This window comes from Mya arenaria, chromosome 1, assembly GCF_026914265.1.
Source record: "Mya arenaria isolate MELC-2E11 chromosome 1, ASM2691426v1".
Taxonomy (NCBI): Eukaryota; Metazoa; Mollusca; class Bivalvia; order Myida; family Myidae; genus Mya; species Mya arenaria.
In genome coordinates, this window is record NC_069122.1 from 45,717,124 (window position 1) to 45,729,647 (window position 12,524).

A 12,524-nucleotide genomic window follows, 5' to 3' on the forward strand; every position below is an offset into this window, starting at 1 on the left:
TATAAATCAAAAATATTATGAGTATAATAATCATTACAAATGCATTTATTTGACGAAGTCTCATTGCAATTTATAATGACCGTCTTTGAAATAAAAAATCGAATAATGTATGATACATGACCTAATTTAAAATTCAGATGAGTCCGCAGATTTGCTTCGTAGCTGGGCATGCTATCTACGTGTTTACTTCTACCATTCTACCAAACTGACATTTAAGGACACCGTAGAGAAACGTTTACGCTTATTGAAACGTTGAGTCACGATGGATTATTACGTTGACATGTGACAGGTGTTCAGTGATGCGTGGCAACAAACGTTTAGATGCATGAAAACAGTACGTCAACGTAACGGCGAGAACAGTTTGTAAGGAGACGTTACGCGCTACGTTAGGCTTGCTAGTAGATGTCTATATTCATACAATCAGAGAGGATAATTTAGCTGGATAGTTTAAACAAGAACTCTAGTATTTCAGTATATTATTACAGTACCAGTGTAAGATAAAATAAGCGACGGTGGACTTCATACAGAAAAGAGCGTTACATATGACGCAGAATTTTGACGTGGATTTAACATTATAAATAAAGGCTGTGCCTAGCCGTCGAGGGATTGAAGCCATATAGGTTTTTGGCAGTGTTACACTATGATTTGTATTGAAAAAAAGTTACATCAAAGAGACTCAGAAATAGGACGTTGATATTCTATCATAGTTTTAAAATAACGTAAAAAACAACAGTTCGAAGCGTTTTGCTGTTTTGTTAGATAGAAAAACGTCATCGTCATGAAGCAATGCATTCTTGCACCGATTATTCTGTTGTCTCTAGCATTACGCCACGTTTGGTGCCACGGAGACCATGGCGACGCTGAGCCACTGTTCCAGTGGACAACCATCGACTACAACTGGAGAACAAAGGCTGAGCGCGAGCAGGCAATAGCAAAGGGAAGGTATATCCCTCTACAAAACGCGATCAACGGCATACGTGTCTATGATAATAAAATATTTGTGACTGTTCCGCGATTCGGCGACGGCATTCCGTCAACACTTAATACATTAGTGAACGCCAGACGACGGTTTCTCTCCAGTAGTACTGTTCTGAAACCGTACCCGAGTTGGGAAATGCAGCAAGAAGGAAACTGCTCAGCATTTCAAAAAGTGCAAAATATTGAGATTGACCCAAAACGTGGGATAATGTTTGTGATTGACACCGGTGGAAAGCGATATGGTTGCCCCGCAAAACTTGTGATATATGACGTTAACAAAGATGTGGAAATTCACAGACATATGTTCCCAGATGATGTTGTGTCCAGAGGCACAAACTACCTGAACGATCTTGTAATGGATTACGTTGATGGACAAGTCGGGTATCTGTACATCACAAATACTCGTGATTATACCATTGTCGTGTACGATGTCCTTAATGACAACTCCTACTCATTTAGCCATCCTTCCATGAACCCAGAGCCCGGTAAAACAGACGTCAAGGTATTAAACAACATTATTCAAGTGAACAACGGTGTAAATGGCATTGCCATATCTTCAAACTTTGAATACGTTTATTACAGTCCCATTGCTGGCACAGGACTGTATCAAATCCCTACACAAGTGCTGCGCAACTCTAGTTCAGACTTTGCAGCGCACGTTCGTAAAGTGGGTGACAAACCGTCACAAGGAGACGGTATGATTATGAGCACCAAAAACAGTCTGTATTTCTCCGTTCTCTCTAAGAACGCTGTGGCAATGTGGGAGATACATAAGGACGTTCAGAAATACGGCTCAGAGGGTGCAGTAATGATGGATACTCTAACCTATGAAGCTAACGACCCATCAATGGAATGGGTCGACAGTTTAGCATTAGATCAGTCGGGGTATCTGTGGTTTACAACCAGCAGACTTCAACTTTACTTCAACAACAAACTTTCAAATGACACAATAAACTTCAGAATCTGGCGGGCTTTCGTCCATGAGCCCAGCTACGCCTATTTTGATATAAATGGAACTTCAGGGTCAATGCATAATCATCATCATCATAATCATGACACTGACCATGACCACCATGATCACCATGGACACGATCACTACAGCTACCCCGGCGGTGCTGCTTCTACTTACATTTCATCCATTTTGTTGTTATCGACTTTGTTGTTAAACTCTTATATGTGCAAATTTGTCTGAAAGATATACTCAAAATCGTACTGGTGATATTGTTCCATGTTAAGTGCTATGTTTGCTTACTGAAATTAAGCGTATTGAGATTCGCCAAAAGACTGTTGGTACGTTGGACATAACAGTAAACTACCAAATTGCTGAAGACGATGTCACTACAATCCATTGGCATTGAAAAAAAAACCGCTATCTAGAATAGTTGTGTATTCATATTACTATTACCATAAATCAGTTTAATGTAAATAAAAAAAACCTACCAAGATCCTCATGAAGATATTGTTTAATGATGAAATTGACTGTCATTATTTTTGACAATTACAATCAGACCGCGGCAAGACTTATACGCCCACCTTTGCTTTTTTCATGAATGTCATTGTTGATCGTATAAGTAGCGCTTTACAATGGGCCTCTATATCTCATGGAATAACGTCTGTCCTGTCACAAACTTTCTTGTTTAAATTTTCATCATATTTTCTTCGGCTTTTTTACAAAAAAATGGTTACATTAATTTTACAAATTGCGGTTTTCTTATTGAATTTGCAATGTGATATTTAGACAGGAGAAGGGGTCACGACATGCATAGTTTTCGGCTAACTTTTTGTTTTTTATTAAAAAAATCACCATACTTGCATACCTGTAAGCATGATGCAATGTTTAGTTTTATATTCAAGTTCTGAATTGAATATTTAGTGTTATATTCAAGTTCTGAATTTAAATGCATATCACAATATAAATATATCTAGCGGTTTTAAAGAAGAGAGCACACGAAGGTCATTGGCTAACATTTAATTGACATACCGAACGTTCCACTTAGAGCACGACAGCTTCAAGCGTTTATCTCGATGCATGTTCGTAGACCACAGTTGGCAACTGTTTTCCTTGCGTGCCTGTCCAAATGCAGTGACCATCTGTAATAAAACTCCAGTTAAACCGAGCCAGATGCCGCCGCTGAGCACGTCAAGTAACGACCAATTAGCGCTTTTTTGACGTGAACATCAATATAATGCGTACAGGCTATTGTTGGTTGGCAAAAGAAAATGTTTAAACGTGACGTTCTGAGCCATGATAAAACAGACAATGCAACGCATGTTGGTTGAAGATGATATGTCCATTAGTTTAATTTAAAAAAAAGTTACTTTCGTCTGTTAAATGTAATGAATTATTCCCTTTGTAGGAACAAATGTGATACGTGTTAGTAATTATTTTGTTATTTAATTATATGCGTATTTATGGAATGACTAACTTTGCACACACACCCATATGCACACGTCTATTACAGTAATTGCATCGTATTTTGTAATTTTTCGCAATGCTCATTTATAATTTCTTTTAATAAGATGTTATAAAATGGTATTTGACAATATTGTTTATTCGAAATTTTCAACACTTATGGTTGAGAAATTTGGATTCTATCAAAGTATGAAATGCCTTGAGAGGAAATACAATGTTGTTGATATTTAATTCGTATTAAATGTATGCAGTTCTAGATAAATGAATTACATGCATCGACTGGAGTAAAAAACACGAACCACGAAGAAAATGGCAGGTCCATACTGAACTGAAAGCTGTTATATGTTTTGTTTGTTTTGAATATAGTCTTGCGTGATGATCTGTTTATGTTATTACAAGAAGTGTTTATATATTCATTACCAATGCTCATAAGGATAAAGTAAGACTTTTAATGATTAGTTATAAGTTATATAATTTGTCGGCTTAATTGCACATGGCCATATTTCACGTTATCGAAAATATTGAGATACTGGAACCGATAGAATCGGCTTGCAAAAGTCTATTCAATGGCGTATATACTATATATGTTGAGGTTGTATAAAGGGTAAATCAAAGTCAAAAAAGCCCTAGAGTTAACACCTTTGAAGCCCTTTATCTCAAAACAGAAATAAAATGTCAACTTATGGCCTTGTTGAAATAAGCCGATGATTTGTCATTTATTAAAATGTACTGTGAAAACTTATTAAGACAATTTTGCGACATTCTTAAACTGTTAGTACCCTTTTCCGTTTATTAGTATCGTAATTAGTTATGGCCGTGTTGAAATAAGCCGACGAATTGTCATTTACTAAAACGTACTGTGAAAACTTATTAAGACAATTTTGCGACATTCTTCAACTGTTAGTACCAATTTCCGTTTATTAGAATCATAATTAGTCATAATAATACATAGCCACCAAAACGGTATGGTAAAAGGTACATTTTTGGATAGAAATATTTCTCTAACCACGAAACATAAACCTAACATTATTTATTTTTTCCGCAAATACCTGTGGTGGGAGTTTCTCCAGGACAAGTTTATTAAAAGGGGCAGAAATCTTTCTGTCACATTGACAACCCTCCTAAAACTAATTTAGACAACTGTACATATTTTTTGGAAGGTGTTGATGAATGCGCATCTTCAAGAAACATTTGTTGTGGGATGATAATTGATTGGACACATTAAAGTGGTAGTTGAAATCTTCCCCGTAGCGGGAGACATAGAATGTTGACATGACAGCATACAAATGTTTGCACTTTCTAATGCAATTATTATGTTATTTGTTTAATATTTCCCTCATGTTTTTAGTGTTTAAGGTATTATCGCTGTGTTGTTAAGTGATTTTTTTTTTCAAATGATGTAAATATACATTTCGATGATAGAAAAACCATGTGCTATGAAATAAGTGAATAAATAAATAAATAGACATTTCAACAATAGTGTTAGTTTGTTTTATGTACCACATCCCTAGTAAATTTGCATTAAAAATTGCAATATGGACTGGATGCCTTTCAGTTCAATAAATATATGTTATGTTATGGCACAGTTTTTTCGTTTCTTCAGGTTTATAATGTATATCTTGCTTTGCCCATATGTCAATGAATGAATTCAAATCTTTTTTTTCTGCAGGAGCTGTTGGCATGGCAGTTGAATAGAAAGTTTGCAAGAACTTAGAAGTTCTTGTATACGCTATGTTTCGTAACAGGCTACGTTTTATATGGACCTTTCGGGCATACCATCAGTATGTGCTACATTTTGATTTTTAAGCGTATAAACATTAAATGGCATTTTTTAGAAAAATACTTAACAAAACAAGATGAAACTTCGCAAGTGTGACCAAGGCAAGACTCTGTATTGATCTAGATCATCGAATAATCGACCACGATAAACAAACGCGTGTTTTAGCCGGTGTTCGGGATTTGTGCCCTGTTCGGAAATGTACCGTCAACCAGTAGCGTCGGGGTTAGGCGACTTTTATCGGAACGCTACCGACCTCATACGAAATTATGTTATACTGTTTCAAATGTATTTTATTTATGCGTATGGAAAATACATGTACTAATTCTTTAAGTAAGCTACGCAAATAGCCAGAAAATTCACGATCTCATGGTGGACTGATTACCTTAAAACAATCTTTAAAAGACAGCAGATCCTCGTTTGATTCATTAACATAATGAAGTATCCGTTTCCCATTTAAAGGTCAACGTGTATTGCCGAGGCTTAAGACAATTGTTTCATTGTTGCTCATTAGCGAGAACATTGCTATGTCACTGTGAATAACAACCATGAATAATTCTTGGTTGCAGCTGTGCCTCAATTATTAAACAAAGTAATTAAAATATTTATTTTAGTGACTATTAAAAGCTTCGTATTTGCATTCATTATACGCTGCGGATCCGTGCCCTACCTGGTAGTGTTAAGCAACTCGCATTTCAACCAATTGGTCGCAGGTTCGATCCCACGCCTGACCACAAGATGGCGACGTTAAGCTTCACACTGATACACGCTATTAAAAGACAGACAGACGGACGGACGGACGGACGGACAGAGAGACAGACAGAGAGACAGACAAAGACAGACATACTTTACAGACAGACAAACATAATTATTGTCCTATCATGTTATATAGCATTTTCTTGACAAAATATAATAAATATAACCACACATATAAACATTCAATATGGTCACAACGACGCATGGCCTAAATACAAAGAAAAGTAAAAGTGAATTCGATAAAAGAACATACCCGAAGGTACCATAAAAAGAAAAAAAAGAGAGATACATATCAAAATCAAGCTGTGAGATATATATTTAATACAAGCAGGGTTAAATCATATCTTTGTTCTTTGCAACACAACTTAGCAATACTGATAGTATCGCTGAGGCAGACGTCAATGAATAGGCCAGTGGAATCGTCAAATAAATGTACATTAATACTAATCCATCGAACAGTTTAATAATGGTAGTTTATGATCATTTGAGAGACCATCCGTAGTAAACAATGTACGCTAGTGCTAGATATCTAGACAGTGTTACTCGTATCATTTAAATAGCATTGAAATAAACTTTCCAAAACTTAGCACATGTATGGTGTTCTGTCGTTCATCTGGGGGTTGCGCGGTTAGCTCTAGCACGCTCTACAGTCGTCGCATATGCAACGGTACGTTACAAGTTAACCCTTCATATTCCATGTATTCCCCCTTGGCAATAATTATCCTTCCTCGCCAAGAGCTCTTTTCAGTAACTTGTGTTTGCATAGAGATGTATCTTCACAACGACGTGGACATTAACAGTCTCAACCATTTTCTATTAATTTTTGTTTTCAAAAGGGGACTGTTGCTTTGGCTGAGAGAGCTCTACGGGATAGCGATCTTAATACGCCTATGACACAGCCAATCGGAACTCCTCGGCCATTTTTTTTTGAAAACAACCTCGGATGTATGCCGGTACATCAGTTGAAGTAGTTCGTAAATTTTTGAATTATATCATTTATGACATGCACTGTTTTATAATTGTATTTATTGATCTAAGTTTAAATTGATTGTCAGTGAAGTATGTAATTGCAAATATAATTAAGATTTCCGAGAGTAAAGTCATAAAGTTTAACTGCTAAATAAAATTACTACGCGATCTACTTGCAGTGGACTTAAACGTACTTCTTTTTGAGTATGTAAACCGTCCAAATACATCCGAGGTTGTTTTCGATAAAAATGGCAGAGGAGCTCCGAATGTGACACAGCAAGTTAAATACACATTTGAATTACACCTTATGAGAACATAGGTGTATAATTTCAACGCCTTTTTTGTATGAATTGTAATGAATAAAAACAAGAAACTCGTCTTAACAATGCTTTTTTATTTGAAGGGAAGAAGAGGAAAAACGGTTTAAAACAGCCGCCTCATTTTAAACATACATTTATATGCATTTGTCGTTAGTAATTTAAATAATGCACCACGTTCATGATATAAACGTATAATTTAATGGCAAAAAACAAAACCCAACTATTTAGCATTCTATCTTGGTAGAAACGTATCCCATTAACATGTTCGACATGTGCCATTTGATAGATGGTTATTTACATGTTCGACATGTGCCATTTGATAGATGGTTATTGCAATCTCATATTAAAATATGTTTAGTTGTAGTGCCAACAAAAGATAACGCATGTTCAATACATACATCGTATATTTTTGGTAAGATGTGGCCTTTCACTACAATTAACCTATGTTATGTTATGTCATGTTATGTCATGTTATGTTATGTTAAGTTATGTTATGTTATGTTATGTTAAAATAAGTTAAAATAAGTTAAGTTATGTTAAGTTATGTTATGTTATGTTATGTAATGTCACTGTTGTGTTTTCGTCCTTCTTTCTGTGCTTAGCACACAGTTCGTGACAACGCACAGTTAGTGAGAGCTGGTAGTGAGGGCACATCTGCCACAACTTCCGGGAGGGGTTGAAGGTCGTTCAGAGTCCAGAGGCCCGTCTTGATCGAATAGGAAAGTCGTGTCTTCCTGGTTTCTCGTGACAGACTCATATGATGAGAAGACTCAAAAGAAGGTTTGAAATGCACGCCAGGGTCATATGGTTGATTTTTGTCTCAAAATGGTGCAATCGAATGAAATTGAAAAGTTCCCTTGGACAATTTAAGAGGAGGGGGAGGCGCTCGCCGGATGCGCCCCCCATAACAGAACATGCCCAAAATATATACAAAGTTACTAGACACAAAATAAAACACAGATTTTAAGACGAGTGATTATTTGGAAGCACAGAAATGAACTTAACGTGCATAAACGTTGTAATATTCTATTGGCTAAAAGTTATATTAAGGATAATTTAATGCCGTCATTAACTATCGCGTGGCTTATCAGCATAGATAGTTTTGAGCAGTTGTCAGTCATGCTATTAGAATGGAAATACTTACCAAAGCTGTATGCATTAGTACCAAAATATATCTAAAAATAGATAATTCAAATCTTAAGAAGAAATTGAATACCTCCATTTCTTAACTTGATGATGGAAGTTAGCAGATTTGACTATTTTTTCTTACAGTGTCGTGTTCTGTTTTGATAGTTTCTTAAGCGAAGTTCGTTGCCTTTTAGCATAAAACTTACACAAAGCATTTGCTTAAATTATTTTCAAAACATTTCGAAGCCGTTGCTGGAGGTACTGAAAAACAGACGCAACTGCCCTTGAAACGCCATAAATACTTCCATCAGAATATCGTAATAATTACTTGAGCATACAAGCTTGTCAACGTCTAACAACTTACAGTGTGAAAGAAAAAAAAGGGTTTGATTTAAAACCGAACGTGCTTGTAATGCTCAGTGCTTATTTTGTGACATCTTTATTTGGGCGTATCCTTGAAATATCATGTCTAGAAATGCTGTAAGTGTCTATTTGCAGCCCATTTATGTCAAGTCAGGACCCGTTGATTTGTAACTGTAATAATCAATTAAAGTTTTGTATGTCAGAAGGCATGTTACTTGTCTTAAGTTTCTGTATTTTTTTCAAAAGCGTAGATCAGGGTTTTTTGTTAGTTGAAGGGCAATGCTGTTTAATGTCTTTGGATTGTTTGTTTTTTACTCTTGATAATTCATCCGTCAAACTATTTAAAGACTGGTTTATTTATGTCACCACGATGTAACATTAAGCATTCAGTCACAGCAAATATCAACCAATGCTTTAAATGTTATAAATGGTTATTTGACCTTTAAAATTACTGCGATTCATTTGATATTGTTGCCCTAAAATGGATATAGATGATTGGTCCGGCCGACAACGAATATAAAGTTCAGCAACAGGATTTGTGGCTATTCTTTAGGTGGCATGACTAGTGACTCATTTTCCTACGTATCCCGAGTCCTTTACTCATAGTTATTCTAAGGATCAATAATTATTTAACATGTACATGGGTGATATTCGATACGGGTCTTAATTCAATCTAAGAACGATGTAGCTAATCGGATTACTCGATATAATTAACGGACTTATACAGTGGATGTAGACAGAATGGTAAATGGCCATACGATTTCTTCAGCTCCATATTGTATACCACCCCTGATGTTTTTTTTTTAAGTTTCATTTGCACAAAAGGATTTGTGTGACTCGAATTTGAGATAGACGCATGTCTAGGGACACAGTAAAGGAGATTCGAAAATAATTCTTTGCAACAATATCAGCAAAAGAAAACTTACTGCATTATTGCTTTATACCCCAAGGGAAGGGTTTAATCCCTTAGCCATGGTACTCGATTTTTGAGATAGACCAATGTTTCTGATACATGAGATTATGTTGCGACGTGCCGATTTCCTCTGGTAATACGCAATGCTGTTATCCGATGTAAGAGGTCACGCGGATATATAATTTTACTGTAGAATGAAGTTTTATGGAAATATTTCCTTACGAAAAAATATTTTCAATAAAATATCGAGGAAATACGTGTTTCGGAATTATAGTGGTATTTAATGCAACTTTCAGAAATATTTTGAATGTATTTTTTTTTGGGAAAAATCTTTGATATTGATAATGCTTTTTAAAGCAAAATCAAAACTAAAGCAAAAACGACCAAAAAAACTGATTTTCGTTCAATTCAAATGCAAAAACTGATTGTAAAATAGCCTACCTAAGATATACTGAAAGTTTTAATCCATTTGGTCCGTGCGTTTTTAAGAAAGTTTGGTTTTAAAATTGTATTGCTCTAATTAGAGGCTGAATTTACCTAGGGAAATCCCCTATCAAAATTGACTTTCAAGTTTTCCATTTTCTTTTTAAACCTTTTCATTTTAATAAAAACTATTAATGTCAAATGATGCGCGATCAGGTTAAACACATTACTGCCACTTTTGATAACATTTGAACGAACAAGAAAACTTTTATCACCAAAACCCTTTGTTCTTCGGTAGATAAAACACACAATAATTATTTTTACAAATGTTTGCGAAATAAGTTATCTTTATCCCACTCGTTGGCACGGCTGTTCGCCAGAATGTAATATGCTGTAGGGGGAGCGCGTGTACTTGTCAAGCTTGGTGACAACGAACCATACTCAAATGAACCCAGGTTAGGAAACGAGCGAGTGCAGTAAGAGGTTGACTTTTTTTAACGATTTTTTTAAAAAAAAGAGCCTATTTTCACCTTTCTATAAGTGAACTGCCCCCTTCCGCATCCCACTACGCACACAAAAAAGAGAGAAAAAAGAAGAGAACGTTATAAGAAAAATAAAAAAAAAGACTGAAATAGAAATAATTGTAATGAGAAAACATTAAATAATTAAATAAGTGTGTTAATAACGGGGTATTGAACCAGATATTACGGATCACCACACCTGTGTTTTATCCACAATAGTGAATGGTATTACCTGTGCCGAGTTTAATCTGTTTTATTCAACATTTATGTAATTTCAAAAACATTTATTCATGAATAATACATGTACAAAATAACTTCCGAAATAAAGTTTAAAAACAACAACAATTGAACAGCTCATTTTAAACATCATCGATTTCACATCATTATTGTGTGAGTTATTGTGGTCTAACTTAGTTGGGAGTAATAGTGCACTTTTAAGAAAGGATATGAACTCAACCCTTTAGTTTTATGCAACAGTCAATTGCAACCACGGCCCCTCCAGGTCCGGAGAAAAGCGGGGACTTTGACTTTCGGCCCAGCCAAGCCCGGGTAAAACCCCCGCCCTGCGGGGACATACTGATAGTAAAATCCCCGCCAAACGCTCCCGCACCCCAGGAACCCTTAGTAAGGCACATTCCCCTCTATATTTGGCGCGAATACAAAACCGCCGCATTCACCCGGCACTACGGGGCCACCGGGAAGGTAAAAACACGGCCCATTTCCCCGTCTATCCCCGGTATTGATGTACAAATAATAAATGATAATCTTTATACAGGTTTAAGAAAATTGAAGTTACGACTAAAATCCTTTATTGAAACAGTCCCCCGGACTTTTGGGAGCCGTGGTTACAATTGACTGGCGCATTACAGTTATACAACTTAATATGTTTAAATCCTGCTGGCAGACAGGACATAATCGGTTAGGATATTCCCTGTGTTGAATCAGTACTGAGTTCACCATTTCCCCAGTACTACCCTTTCAATGCCGAGCGCTGGGCAAGGGAGCCGCTGGTACCATATTTTAACGTCTTTTCGTTTTGAATCCCCGACTTTCCGCATCCGGAAAGAACGCTCTACCACTGAGCTGTGTGAAGTTAGCTAAACATACGACATTGGACATTGGACATTCAAAATCGAATGTTGTGCTGGCACGACATTGGACATTGGACATTCAATAGTGAAAGTCGTGCTAGCACGACATTGGACATTGGACATTCAAAATCGAATGTTGTGCTGGCACGACATTGGACATTGGACATTCAAAATCGAACGTTGTGCTGGCACGACATTGGACATTGGACATTCAAAAGTTAAAGTCGTGCTAGCACGACATTGGACATTGGACATTCAAAATCGAATGCTGTGCTGGCACGACATTGGACATTGGACATTCAAAAGTGAAAGTCGTGCTAGCACGACATTGGACATTCAAAATCGAATGTTGTGCTGGCACGACATTGGACATTGGACATTCAAAATCGAATGTCGTGCTAGCACGACATTGGACATTGGACATTCAAAATCGAATGTTGTGCTGGCACGACATTGGACATTGGACATTCAAAATCGAATGTTGTGCTGGCACGACATTGGACATTGGACATTCAAAAGTGAAAGTAGTGCTGGCACGACATTGGACATTGGACATTCAAAATCGAATGTTGTGCTGGCACGACATTGGACATTGGACATTCAAAATCGAATGTTGTGCTAGCACGACATTGGACATTGGACATTCAAAAGTGAAAGTCGTGCTAGCACGACATTGGACATTCAAAATCGAATGTTGTGCTGGCACGACATTGGGCATTGGACATTCAAAAGTGAAAGTCGTGCTAGCACGACATTGGACATTGGACATTCAAAATCGAACGTTGTGCTGGCACGACATTGGACATTGGATATTCAAAAGTGAAAGTCGTGCTAGCACGACATTGGACATTGGACATTCAAAATCGAATGTT

The 12,524-nt window shown here is 36.6% G+C and overlaps 1 protein-coding gene across 1 annotated transcript; it reads left to right on the forward strand.

Annotated features, from left to right (window-relative positions):
- Nucleotides 1-324: 324 nt before the first annotated feature.
- LOC128207506 (major royal jelly protein 1-like) lies at nucleotides 325-4,852 on the forward strand. Its single transcript, XM_052910495.1, has one exon. It carries the CDS (start codon nucleotides 779-781, stop codon nucleotides 2,168-2,170), a length of 1,392 nt encoding a protein of 463 aa, XP_052766455.1. The 5' UTR covers nucleotides 325-778; the 3' UTR covers nucleotides 2,171-4,852.
- Nucleotides 4,853-12,524: the final 7,672 nt, after the last annotated feature.

Excerpts from the sequence above, each read along its gene's own strand:
- LOC128207506 (XM_052910495.1), top strand. The coding sequence starts at position 779 with ATGAAGCAATGCATTCTTGCACCGATTATTCTGTTGTCTCTAGCATTA.